Below are 14,405 nucleotides of genomic sequence, written 5' to 3' on the forward strand. Positions count from 1 at the left end.
CAAGACCTGGTTGTGCAAGTCAATCTTCCACTTCAAGTTTTGTGGTACTCTTGAAGTATTCCCATTTTTTGATCTAAATAAATATTTTAAAGATGCATCCATTGTTTAACAAACCCTTTGAGAAATACAGTGCAATCACAGTACAACTCTTGTAGTACACCATGCATACTGAAGTATTCCCTCATGTTTTTAAATGTACCTTCCTCTATGCACAGAAGTGAAAATTCATCAATTCCAAATATCCAAAACAACGATACTTCACTGTGACTGTTGCGAAATGTATTCAAAAAAATACATTTTGTTCAAGTTTATTATATTCAGAATGTCAGAATTTTTCACGATTTTTTTAAACTGACCTCTTCCCAGCCCATCAGTGTAACGACAGGTCATTACATTCTGATGATATGCATGAATTTCTTTAGACGTAGCAACACTGAATTTCCATGTAATTTCCAAAGCAATTGAAAGCTTTCAGAAAAATCCAGTAATGATGTATGCCGGACAATGTAAGGGTGTAGCATATTGTCATGGTTTGTTGCAGGCAAGCCTACAAGAACCAAAGAAATGGGAGCAGCAGTATGCCAGTCAGCCCCTGAAGCCTGCACTGCCATTTAAAAACATCATGGCTGATCTGACAGAACAAAACAGATGAACTGATAGCGCAAATAGACATAAATAAGTACGATCTGATAGCCATTACAGAGAAATGGCTACAGGATGACATAGATTGACCTGAATATTGAAGCGTATGTGACATTTAGGAAAAACAGGAAGTTAGGAAAAGATGGAAGGGTGGCTCTGTTAATTAATGATGGTATTAGCACAGTCGAGAGGGATGACCTAAGTTCAGGAAGCCAGGATGTAGGAGCGGTTTGGGTTGAGATGAGGAACGAGAAAGGCAAAATGTCAATTGTGGAAGTAGTGTACAGGCCCCTGAATTGTAATTGCTCAGTAGGACAGAGTATAAAAGAAGAGACAAAGGAAGCTTGTCAGAAAGGTACAGCATTAATCATGGAAATTTTAAACTACATATAGATTGGAAAAATCAGATGGGCAAAGGTAGCATAGATGAGTTCATAGAATGTTCTCAGCATAGTTTCTTAGAGCTGCACATTCTGAAGCCAACCAGAGAGCAGGCTATACTAGACCTGGTATCGAGCAATGAGATAGGATTAATTGATAACCTCATACTGAAGGCACCCCGAGGTAACAGTGATCATAATATGATTGAATTTTACATTCATTTTGAGGGAGAAACAAGTGCATCCTAAACTGGTATTTTAAACTTACAAAAGGGCAATTATGAGGGCATGAAAGCAGATCTAGATAAAGTGAACTGGCAAATGAGGTTAAGGGACTTGTCAATAGAAGCTCAGTGGCAGACATTTAAAGGAATATTTCAGGATACACAGAATATATTCATTCCAATGAGAAAGAAAAATCCCAAGGGATTAACCACCATCCATGGTTAATTTAAAAAGTTAAAGATAGTATCAAATCTAAAGAAAAAGCATATAATTGCGGAAAGATGGGTGGCAGGTCAGAAGATTGGAAAGAATATAAAGAGCAGCAAAGAATGACAAAAAGATTAATAAGGAGGGAAAAATTAGAGTATGAGAGAAAGCTAGCTAGTAATATAGAGATAGATAATAAGTGTTTCTATAGATATTTAAATAAGAAAAGAGTTAGCAAAGTCAGCGTTTGTCCTATAGAGAGTACGTCTGGGGAATTGATGATGAAAAGTAGGGAGATGGCTGATGAATTAAACAGGTATTTTGCTTCAGCCTTCACTATAGAGGGCACAAGTAACATCCTAGAAATAGCTTTAAATCAAGAAATGGAGGGGAGGGAGGAACTCGGGAAAATTACAATCACCAGGAAAGTGGAATTGAGCAAATTGGGGCCGCGGGCTGACAAATTTCCAGATGGACTTCACCCTAAGGCCTTGAAAGAAGTGGCTGGTGAGATAGTTGATGCACTGATTTTAATTTTCTAAAATTCCCTGGATTAGGGGAAGTTTCCATTAGATTGGAAAATAGCAAATATAACTCCTTTATTCAAAAAGGGAGGGAGATAGAAAACAGGAAGCTATAGGCCAGTCAGCCTAACATCTGTCATAGGGAAAATGTAAGAAGCTATTATTAAAGACATAATAGCAGGGCACTTAGAAAAATTCAAGGCAATCAGGCAGAGCCAACATGGTTTTGTAAAAGGGAAATTATGTTTGACCAATTTATTGGAGTTCTTTGAAGGAGTCACAGTGCTGTAGATAAAGGGGAATTGGTGGATGTACTGTACTTAGATTCCCAGAAGGCATTTAATAAAGTGCCACATCAAAGGTTATTGTAGAAAATAAAAGCTCATGGTGTAGGGGGTAACATATTGGCATGGATATAAGATTGGCCAGTTAACAGGAAGCAGAGAGTTGGCATAAATGGGTATTTTTCTGGTTGGCAGGATGTGACGAGTGGTGTGCCACAGGGATCAGTGCTGGGGCTTCAACTTTTTACAGTTTAGATAAATGGCTTGGACGAGGGGACCAAAGGAATGGTTGCTAAATTTGCTGACGACACAAAGATAGGTAGGAAAGTAAATTATGAAGAGGACGTGAGGCTACTAAGTGACATATAGGTTAAATGAATGGGCAAATATCGGGCAAATGGAGCATAATGTGGGCAAATGTGAAATTGTTCATTTTGGCAGGAAGAATAAAAACAAAGCTCATTATCTAAATGGTGAGAGATTGCAGAGCTCTGAGATTCGGAAGGATTTGGGTATCCTAGTGCATGAATCACAAAAGGTTAGCAGTTACAGCAGATAATTAGGAAAGCTAATAGAATGTGAGAGTGGAATTGATGACAGAAGTAGGGAGGCTATGCTTCAGTTGTACAGGGCATTGGTGAGACCAAATCTGGAGTACAGTACTGGTCATCTTACTTAAAGAAAGATGTAAATGCATTAGAAGCAGTTCAGAGAAGGTTTACTAGACCAATACCAGGAATGGGCAGGTTGTCCTATGAGGAAAGGCTGGACAGGCCAGGCTTGTATCCACTGGAATTTAGAAGAGTAAGAGGCGATTTAATTGAAACCTTTAAGATCCTGAGGGGTCTTGACAGGGTGGATGTGGAGAGGATATTTCCTCGTGTGGGAGAACCTAGAACCAGGGGTCACTATTTAAAAAATAAGGGGCTGCTCATTTAAAACAATGAGGAGAAATGTTTTCTCTGAGGGTTGAGAGTTTTTTGAACTCTCTTCCTCAAAAAGCTGTGGAAGCAGCCTTTGAATATTTTAAGGCAGAGCTAGATAGATTCTTGATTAACAAAGGGGTGAAAGATTATTGGGGGCAGGCAGGAATGTGGGGTTAAGGTTACGTTCAGATCAGCCTTGATCTTATTGAATAGCAGAACACGCTCGAGGAGCCACGTGGCTTACTCCTGCTCCTAATTCATATGATTATAGCCTCAACTCCACATTCCTGCCTGTCCAGCTTAACCTTTAACTCCCTTGCAATCAAAAATCTGTCTAACAGTTTTGAATATATTCAATGACCCAATCTCTACTGTTCTCTGGGGTAGAGAATCCCAACGATTAACTACCTTTTGTGAGAAGAAAGTTGTTGTCCTCTCCATCTAAAACAGGAAGCCCCCATTTCCAGATCCCCCACGAGGATGGAAGTCTCTCAATATCTAAAACAAAAACAGAATTACCTGGAAAAACTCAGCAGGTCTGGCAGCATCGGCGGAGAAGAAAAGAGTTGACGTTTCGAGTCCTCATGACCCTTCGAAGGGTCATGAGGACTCGAAACGTCAACTCTTCTTCTCCGCCAATGCTGCCAGACCTGCTGAGTTTTTCCAGGTAATTCTGTTTTTGTTTTGGATTTCCAGCATCCGCAGTTTTTTTGTTTTTATCTCTCAATATCTACCCTGTCAAGTACTCTCAATCCTGTATGTTTCAATAAGATCGCCCCTCATTCTTCTAAACTCCAATGAATATAGGCCCAAACTGCTCTACCTTCCCTCATGACAATCCCTTCATCCAGGAATCGATCTAGTGAACCTTCTCTGAACTGCTTCCAATGCAGGACTACCCCTCCTTAAATAAGGAGACCAAAACTGTACTCCAGGTGTGGCCTCACCAGCGGCCTGTATAGTTGTAACAAGACTTCCCTATTTTTATACTCCATCCTCCTTGCAATAGAGGCCAATATTCCATTTGCCTTCCCAATTACTTGCTGTACCTACATGCTAACTTTTTTGTACGAGAACACCAGATCCCTCTATGACACAGCATTCTGCAATCTCCCTCAGTTTAAATAATATGCTGTTTTCTATTCTTTCCATCAAAGTGGACAACTTCACACATTCCAACATTGTACTCCATCTGCCAAATTGCTGCCCAGTCACTTGGTTGGCAGCCTTCCGTCTCAGAAGACAGTTTGCATCATGGTGGTCAACTCTGTGTTAAGCTCTGCAATGAAACCGGAGGGTTCTCTCCAGGGCACAAGCCTGGACAAAATTGGTGAAAACTCTGGGCTGCCCAAACGTCAGGGTCCCCCTCTTGACCTCCCTGATTGATTTCAAAGGAATGCAAAGCACTGGGTTGGTTGCAGGAGTTGCCAGGAAGGTGACATTTAGACATCAACTTGCCTTTGGGCTCCAATCCAAGTTTTTTGTCAGGGTTTACTCCCTTAGCCATTAACCCTCCTGAGGTATCCACAAGGCAGTGGAGCTGTTTGCTAATAGCTGGGAGTTTGGTTCAAGAGTGCCAGGGCCTGCCCACATATTAGTGGGTCTGCACGCTGCATGTATTGGTGGGGGGGGGTGCAAACCTCCCCTGAGTTCCTCTAAACTTTAGTCTGGGACTGCAGGGGACCCAGTTTCCATGTGTTGCCACAAGAGGGCACACCTGAGGACTTGTCAATAGAAAGAATCATGACTGGCCCGTTGAACCGCTGCACTTACCTGAGGCCCGGGTCTTCAGCTTCGGACCAACTGCACCTCCAGCATCTAATTGGCCAGCAGCTCTCCTAGGAGGGACATCTGTTCTGCAGGAGAATTTCATGTTGGAAATTCCCCCTGCAGGAGTTTTTAACTGCTATGGCAGCCATCAAACTGCCTAATTAGGATTTAATCCTGATGGGGCTCCCAGAAATAATTGTGGCAGGGTGTCACTGGCTCTCCTGCCAAGATGGCGGTCTAGTGAGCCTGCTAAATGAGAGTTTGGCAGTTATACATTTGGGCTTTAAAAAAAGTGAAATAGTACATTAGAGTGCCCTGTATGCTGAAATATAAACTTGATGCCACATTTCAAGACTACATAAAGGGATTTCTAACAGACTGCAGAAGGCAGTTAATGTTTTTGCGTTGTGTTGATTTCTGCATTGGAATTGGATCGTCTTTACCATTTGTTTCAGCCTCAAGATGTACATTTTTGGACATGTGTCATACATGCTTTGTTCATCGGTAGTGATTCAAAATTGTGTTGCTGGTAGTGTTTGGGTGCTGTACTATATTTTGACATTTCTGAGGGTTAGTGTGTCTGGTTTTATTTTCTTTTTCAGGGTTTCCCATTTTTGTTCCAACATATCCGAGATGGTATTAACATCAGACAGACATGCAATTTGATCTTCAGCCTTTGTCGTTACAATAATCGACTTGCAGAACATGTACGTAGCTTTTTGTGTTGGTATAATTCGGGACCAGTGCTTTTTATTTTCATTGATGTTCATTGGGGTAATGGGGGAGAAAATCGCAAATGTTGTTAAATAAGGTTCTCTCTTTGTGTGTTTAGATTGTCTCCATGCTATTCACATCAATAGCAAAGCTGACTCCAGAGGTATGTCCATTAAATTGTTGTATTTGTTAACTTTGAGAGAAAATACTAAAGCTTATTCCAGATTTTTCCTGTGAGCTTTAGTACTAAATATAGTGCTTCTACATAGCATCTTACTTTTATGTCCTTACTTTTATGTTCCTCACCTATCTTTTTTCCTCAATTCCTATCCTGAAGGTGTTGACTTCTTGCTGGGATAGGACCTGTGGGTGTCACTCACCATTTGGTGCATTGCCCAAGTAGACTTTGTTTATGTGAGAGCATCAGCAAGCTGTTCAAGCATGGCACGACAGCATAGCTAAACTCAGTCTTGATCTCACCTGACATTTACTTGCGCAATTTCGATAGGAGTCACTGGATAATAAATAAGGACCTTGTCGAATTTTCCACACCTTAATTCAGAGGTTATTTGAGGTCACCCCACCACCAGTCTGGCTAAAATGAGCTAACTCAGCATAGGCCAGGAATCGAAGTTTCCACATTTGTATGACTCAGTTACTCGGTGTTTCAGAAGGCTGAGAGTGTACCAGTCTCCCTGGTCATTAAAGCATTGCAGGAAAATAATCTGAAGTCAAAAGTTTTACTTGTATATAAAAATGTACACTTCATATTATTTCTAGGCTGCACAGCCTTTCTTTAAACTACTGTCTATGTTGATGGAGTTTGCTGGTGGACCACCTGGAATGCCTCCATTTGCTTCTTGTATTCTTCAGAGAATTTGGGAGGTATGAATAAATATGTCACCTAGTAAAATTTATTGCAGCAATGTAAATTTAAGGGCAGAATTTTTAGTTCGCCAGGCAGGTGCGATCGGTGGTCCCGGGATCGGCGGAGGAATGGACCGCCGACTGCAATCGGCTCTCGACCACGATTTCATGCTGTCTGGCCAATTAACGGCCAGCCAGCGTGAAATGCGCACTAAGAAGCTCAGCACTGCTGGCATGGGGCAGGAAGAGGGCGGGCGCTGACGTCATCGCAGGCGAGCATTGGCAGAAAGCTCTTCAAGGAGCTGAAGACCTGGAAAGCATTAAGTAAAGATTTTAAAATCAGGAAACAAATGTCCTAGCATCATAATCAGTCATCTGAACATACACATGATAAAAATGCTGTCCATAGACTTTTATTTTTCTTTCATTTGATAACAGAAACCTCATCCCATCCTTGGTTTTAAGAAAAATGCAAAGTCCACCTGGCCGATTTGCCCTTCCGCCAACCATAAGGTTGGAAGGACCACAAAAAATAAGAGACAATTGCACCTTTAATCCTTTAATTACCTTAACTGGCCTCTTCATTGTCAGCGGCGCACTTCTGACTTTTGCGCGTGCCCGCCGATTGAAATATCACGCGAGCGCAGGATGACGTTGGGACACTTGCCCAACGTCCTCTCACTCGATTTTGCATCCGTCGGGTTGGGCACACACCCACCCATCGACCTAAGAATTCTGCCCTAAATGTTTAATTTTCACAAATGATGAAATTTGGAACAATGAGTTTGTTTTATCGGGAAATGTTTTAATAAGTACTAGTTGAATTAATAGCTTTATTGAAATATAATTTATACATTTATCAATTTATTTCAATTTGGGAATCAGTTGCGTACATAATTACAGTATCAATCAAAATGAAAGATGCTTTGGTTATTTGATTACTGACAATTGTACTTTCTATTGGGAGATTTTGAATTGTGTTTTATACTATTAAAATAATTTACACCTATCCTGTTCCATTTAATTAGGTCATTGAATACAATCCTTCTCAGTGCTTAGATTGGCTGGCAATGCAGACACCTCGCAATAAACTAGCTCATAGCTGGGTACTTCAAAACATGGAGAACTGGGTGGAGCGTTTTTTGCTGGCACACAACTATCCTAGAGTCAGAACATGTAAGTTCCCTCTAGCTAGAGAGACCAGCATTACAGAAAATTATGGCAGTGCTGGGTACATGTTTTAATGCTCTAGAGTGCAATTGAGTTGAGTTACTACATTTATATGTTTTCAACATCATTTAAATGTGATAGGGTCATCACATTAGATCAATACACTATCAATCATGATCAATTTCCAAAATGTACTCGACTGTTTGTCATTTATTTCTATTTCAACCTTTTTATTCAATTTAGAATTTAAATCTTCTTGACTGAATTAAATCTGTATTCACTACTAAATAAAAATGAATATGTTGAGCTTACCTTCAGTTTTTTAATTTGTAATCCCATTCGCTTACCTATGTCCCATATAAATGCACTTTGTTGATTTTCCCTAATACTTTTGAAAATTTGCCTTGTCCTCTCCATTCTTAACCACATTTTCTCTGGGCTTTGGTAAAACAACAGCATGAAATACAATGGTTGCATACATAGTCTGTTTATCATTTATTGTACTAGGTACTATGCATGTTGTTTTTGAATGATCAAACTGAGCTGTGGCTCAGTTTGTAGCACTCTTGCTTATGAGTCAGAAGGTTATGTATTCAAGTACCACCCTGGTACTTGAGCACAAAAATCAAGGCTGCTGCTCCCATGCTGCACTGTCAAAGGTATGCCATCTTTTCAGACGAGACATTAAACCGAAGCCCTGTCTGCCCGTTCAGGTGGATATAAAAGATCCCATGGCATTATTTGAATAAGAGTCATTGGAGTTATCCTTGCATCCTTGGCAATATTTATCCGTCAATCAACATTGCAAAAGCAATTGACCTGGCCATTATCAAATACATGTTTGTAGAACCTTGCTGTGCACAAATTGGCTGACACGTTTTCTATATTACAACAGTGACTGCACTTCAACAAGTACTTTGTTGGCTGTAAAGCGCTTTGGGTTGTCCTGTGGTAGTGATAAGTGCTATATAAAAGCAAGTGTTTTTTCCTTTCAAGAGCCAAGAAGTGATAAATGTATTGCAGTCAGTGCGTAGCTAATTATTATGTATCGTTATATTGATTGTAATTTTGTTCATTCCCTACAGCTGCAGCTTACCTTTTGGTTTCTCTCATTCCAAGTAATTCTTTCCGTCAGATGTTCCGATCTACACGTTCTTTGCATAATCCTACACGTGATTTGCCTCTTAGTCCAGACACTACTGTTGTCCTTCATCAGGTGTACAATATTCTCCTGGGTCTTCTTTCAAGAGCCAAGCTGTATGTTGATGCTGCTGTCCATGGCACCACAAAATTAGTTCCTTATTTTAGCTTTATGACCTACTGTTTAGTCTCGAAGACTGAGAAGTTGATGTTCTCTAGTTACTTCATGGACCTCTGGAACCTCTTCCAGCCTAAGCTGTCTGAACCTGCTATTGCAACAAACCACAATAAACAGGCACTACTTATCTTCTGGTACAATGTATGTGTGGATTGCCCAGAAAATGTGCGCTTCATTGTACAGAATCCCATAGTGACAAAAAACATTGCTTTTAATTACATCTTGGCTGATCACGATGACCAAGACGTTGTTCTATTTAATCGAGGGATGCTGCCTGCATATTATGGGATTTTACGCCTATGTTGTGAACAGTCCCCTGCTTTCACACGGCAATTGGCTTCTCATCAGAATATTCAGTGGGCTTTCAAAAATCTAACACCTCATGCAAGCCAATACCCAGGGGTAAGTGTTGATATTGATTTACTAGTTCTCAGCCTGGCTGTATTCCTGTGAGACATTTTAGTAAACAGACTTAGCTGCTTTTAGTGTTGCATAACTTAATCTAGTGGAAAGTAATTTGGAACAGCCAGGAATGTAGAGCATCAAATTTTTCACTTAATGACTTAAAATTCTATTTTGAAGGTGTATATAATTGCTTTTGGTTGACAGGTATCTACATATAGATTGTTGTGTTCTTTTACTTTTATGCAAAAATATTTCTACTTGTTTCACATATTATAAATGTAGCATGGATGAAACTGAGATGTTTTTGCAAAAAAGGTCTAAACAAACCAATAGCTTTCCAGCATAATTGCACAGTAAGCTGAACACCCAGTCCTCTATTAATAACATGTTTGTTAAGCCAAGTTCCAAAACAACCTGTGCATTACAATGGGCATCTTTGACTTTTGTCTGCACTTGACACTAGTAAATGGGTTTGATCTATTCATGCATTGTTACAATCCCTGTAGAGACCAATAACTTAAAAAGAAAGGCAATCTCCAAGACATCAATGGAAAGAAAATTGCTGGACAAGATTTTCCTTTTTAAAATTTTTCCTGTAACAAACCAACTAAAATCAAAAACCTAACTCAAACTTTAATTAACAAGTGAAGGATATTTCAAGTAAGAAGGTAAATTTCACTTTAAGTAGTCAGTACAACAAAGATGTGCCTCACGTAGTTACAAGCACTCACAATACTTTCATAAATGTGGGACCACGTGCAATCTCAGTCTTTCCAACTCAGTCTACACTATGTAGGGTCTCTCACTTCCCACTAAATTGTATCAACCTTTGAGTCGCATTCATCAGTAGTCGTATTCAACCCGGTGTCCCCCGACATGGTCAACACCATCAAGGTGCACGTCTACCAATTCTCTCTCGCTCAGGCCACGACAATCCTGATGGCATGGAATCCCCAGAGACTCCCTTCTTATACCCCTTTAAGCAATCTGGTGGGCTCTGACACCACTCCAATAGCAGCAATGGGTATTGTCTAATCCACAGTCCCTCGCTCTTGCTGTCTTCAGTGTTCTGTTCTTTCCAACTGTATAACAAACACCGTAACACAGTCTCTACTCTATTCTCAGAAACCTGCTTCAACACCAGGATCTGTTTGAATACTGCCAAACAGAAAATTGTTCTAATCAGAGAGAATACAGCTGTTTTCTCCCAGCACAAATTTGCAGTCTGCTGAACTGCCAAACAAAAAACAGGCTGAAATCCAACCTCACTGCAATAAGCATTCTATTTATGCTTTGCCTCTTAGCTGTTCATCCTATGGCAACTGCAGGTCACAAGCATTTCTTGGAACCTAATGATGTCATAATCAGGAAACCAATTAATCCTCTTTCGAAGTACTCCCCAGTCCACTTTGTTCTTAAAGGGCATCGCACAAAAGCAAATACAAGCTTTTTCCAGCACATAGGTCATCACAGTTGGTAAAACAGCATTACATTGTGACAAAGTTGTAAAGAGTAAAAGTTAATTTTCTTCCACAACTTGTATTTATATAATTATTCATTTTTGGGATGTGAGCATCACTGGCAAGGCTAGCATTCATTGCTGGTGGTGAACCCCTTTCTTGAACTGCTGCAGTCCACATGGTGTAGGTACACCCACAATGCTGTTCAGAAAAAAAATTCCAGGATTTTGACCAGTGACAGTGAAGGAACAGCAATATAGTTCCAAGTCAGGCTAGTGTGTGACTTGGAGCAGAACTTGCAAATTATGGTTTGAAAAATGCTGTCAAAGGAGCCTTATGCCGCTTTAAATGTAAAAAAAAATGTCCAGTGGTCACTTGGAATAATTGATTTTGGCAGTGACAAAGGTATGGTTCAGGATTCCAGCAACAGAGGCTGAGGTGGGAGCAGAGGCGTACAATGTTGTAGAGATAGAAATATGTGCTCTTTGTGATACAGAGGTTACAAAGCTCAGTTTGGGGTCCAATAAGATGTTGAGGTTCCAAGCAGTCTGGTTCAAACAAGACTGGTTGGGAAGGGAGATTTTAAAACATTATGAGAGAGTTGTGGACAGTGCACAGGCAACTTGGCAGCTTTAATTCAGTCTGGCAGCTTTAATCCAGTCCTGCTGCTGAATCCATAACTTACAACTCTACATGATTCGGAACTGAAAAATATACTTTGTACAGGAATTGAAAAAGTTGTGGTGATATCACAGGTATCAGCTGTATTGCGCTCACTCCAAATTCCCTAATGAATAGACAACTGAGCACTCAAAATTGTTGAAAATATTGGAGTTCATCCTATTAGTAAGGCACCTGATGACATCTAGTTAGTGGCTCCTCAGATGAGTTAATTGGCTAATTAAAATGACATTGAATATTTTGTGCAAGTTTTTTATTTTGCTGAATGAAACCCTTTCAGTGAAAAATACCTATAGTTGAACAAAGCTATAGTTGTATTGTTCACACTACAAGTGCAATGGCTGAAGAAGCAAGGCAGGTAAGGGAGACTGTATGAAGGATGCCAAAGGGAGAGAGGGAAAAAACAATTGCTATATTTTTATATATGCAGCTGTTTTTCTTTAGGCTGATGGGCAGGGTGGCGGGCTAATGTATGCATATTTAGCAGGCTTCTGGCTTTTATTCTACTTAGCAGCCTTTTTGATCCTTAATTTCAACCTTAAGCTGCCTAAGAATGTTCCAGTCCCAGACACTTCGTGAGGATTATTACTTTGTCTGTTTTTGCCTTGGAGAGAATACTCCTGACTTAGAGTGAATTAGATAACGAGAAACAAGCAAAGTTATGAAGCCATTTGCTTCCGAAACCTCATAGCTGAATTATGACTTTGTGAAGGCAGTCCAATCTGTCGTCTTAGTACTTCGGTGGAGTAATTGCAGGGCACATAAGGATGAGCTTTGCAGGATGTGGCTCACAACCAAACATTAACTAACTAGTTTTTGGAAACAGTTTATAGAATTATTAAAACTGCTTTATCCAATTTCCAAAAGCATAAGTTACAACACAATCCATGCCTATTTGTCCCATTTAATCTATCTGCAGTAGTATCTCTCTCCTTGTGGGCCACCTAGTCTTATTTTATTATTCTGCTCACCCTTACCTTTTTACCTACAAAAAGAGGGCATCATTAGGCCCGTACTATAAGCAAGAAAACAGAACTTAGATTTATTTAGTGCCTTCCATGACACAGGAGGTCCAAAAGTGCTTTGCAGCCAATTAAGTACTTTAGAAGTGTAATCACTGTTGTATTGTGCAAAATTCCACAAATAGCTGTGAGGTCATGACCTTATAATTTGTTTTAGTGATATTGGTTGGGGAGAGTGGTAGATAGACATCAAGAGAATATAGACAAGCTGGTGGAATAGACAAGCAAATAGAATAATGTATGCAAAAAGTATAAACTATAAGATACAATTCGAAAGTGGTTGCAGGAGCAAAGGGTGCTGAAGTTGTTGAAGGTAGCGAGGCAGGTTGAGTAAACTGTTAATAAGGTATACATGATCCTGGGCTTTATAAGTAAGGGCATAGAATAGAAAGCAAGGAGGTTATGGTGAACCTTTCATAAAATACATGTTCAACCACAGCTGGAGTATGGTATCCAATTCTTGGCACCACACTCTAGGAAGGATGCACTAATTTGGAGTGGGTGTAGAAAGCATTTACAATGATCATTCCAAGCATGGGGGACCTCAGTTATGAGGATAGCTTAATGATGCTAGGGCTGCTTTCCCTGCAGAAGGTTGAGAGGTGATTTGATACTCATGCTCAAAATTGAGGGGCCTGGACAGAGTAGATAGGGAAATAGTGGTCCTGTTGACGGAAGGGTCGAAAACTACAGGACAACGATTTAAGGTGAATGACAAAATAACCAAAGGTAGCATGAGGAAAAATTATTACACAGCAAGTGGCTATGACCTAGCCTGAGTGTGCTGGAGGCAGATACAAACCTGGCTTTCAAAAGGGTATTTGATAATTATCTGAAGAGGAAAAAAATTGTAGGGCTATGGGGGGGTGTGCCTAACTGACTTGCTCTTGCAGAGAACCAAGATGAACATCACAGGCTGCTGTAACCATACGGTGATTCTATAAATATCAGTCAGGACACCTTTGAATGCTCTTTGAAATAGTACCATGGAATCTTTTACATACACCAAAGAGTGCAGATGGGGCCTCAGTTTAACCTGTCATCCAAAAGATGGACTTCCTCAGTACCACACTTCCGAGTGTCAGCCTCCATCACATGCTCCAGTCCCTGCAGTGGGAAATGACCCCATGATCATCTGATTCGGACAGGAGTCTATCACTGTGTCACGACTGATACCTGCTAACATTGTGTAACTCCTCCACACCATCATGCACAGTTTTCCTCCAACCATGCAACTATTCAATATTCTAGGAGAAAAGTTTGTGGGCCAATTTAAAGAACAAAACCTGGAAGTCCCTCTGATCCCAAAGATGATTAAATAAGTTTCAGGAGACCATAATGACTGGGTGACGCATTCTCCATGGCCCATCAAATCCTCCAGTTCCCCCTTGAATGTTTGTAACAAATCACTCTGTGTTGATTGCTTCTCTCAGAAGTCAAAGACTCTGTGTAAAAATAAGTTATTCATAGCATTCAAAAGTTCTATACTTGCACAATTTACACTTTTGTCCCTGGTCCTCCCTAACTTATTTGGCTCCATTAACATAAAGTGGATCTCATCCTTTCATAATTTTAAAGATCTCAATCAAATCACTTTCTAGAATAAAATGCCTCAGCTTACAAACATGGCCACGGAGGCTGTCAATGTAGTGGACCTTCTTTGAACCTTTTCCAGGGCCTCTGCGTCAATGTTCTCAATATGACATGACCAAGACCTTACAGTGTATTACATTTAATTATGCTGGTTCAAACACTCTCTTTGCTCTTATGGTAACCTCATGGCACTCATTATGAAACTTCAGTGATTCAT

At 40.2% G+C, this 14,405-nt stretch overlaps 1 protein-coding gene across 6 annotated transcripts in view; it reads left to right on the plus strand.

The window, feature by feature from the left end:
* Positions 1 to 14,405, plus strand: part of usp34 (ubiquitin specific peptidase 34) — a 269,588-nt gene that overhangs the window by 209,654 nt on the left and 45,529 nt on the right. For all 6 annotated transcript variants that reach the window (XM_041211861.1, XM_041211887.1, XM_041211870.1 and 3 more), the window contains 5 exons: positions 5,561 to 5,665; positions 5,791 to 5,835; positions 6,453 to 6,557; positions 7,568 to 7,715; positions 8,795 to 9,429. In XM_041211861.1, coding sequence (XP_041067795.1) covers positions 5,561 to 5,665; positions 5,791 to 5,835; positions 6,453 to 6,557; positions 7,568 to 7,715; positions 8,795 to 9,429 — 1,038 coding nt within the window. The remainder of the gene's footprint in view (positions 1 to 5,560; positions 5,666 to 5,790; positions 5,836 to 6,452; positions 6,558 to 7,567; positions 7,716 to 8,794; positions 9,430 to 14,405) is intronic.

This window comes from Carcharodon carcharias, chromosome 2 (genome assembly GCF_017639515.1).
Source record: "Carcharodon carcharias isolate sCarCar2 chromosome 2, sCarCar2.pri, whole genome shotgun sequence".
In the NCBI taxonomy this organism is placed as follows: Eukaryota; Metazoa; Chordata; class Chondrichthyes; order Lamniformes; family Lamnidae; genus Carcharodon; species Carcharodon carcharias.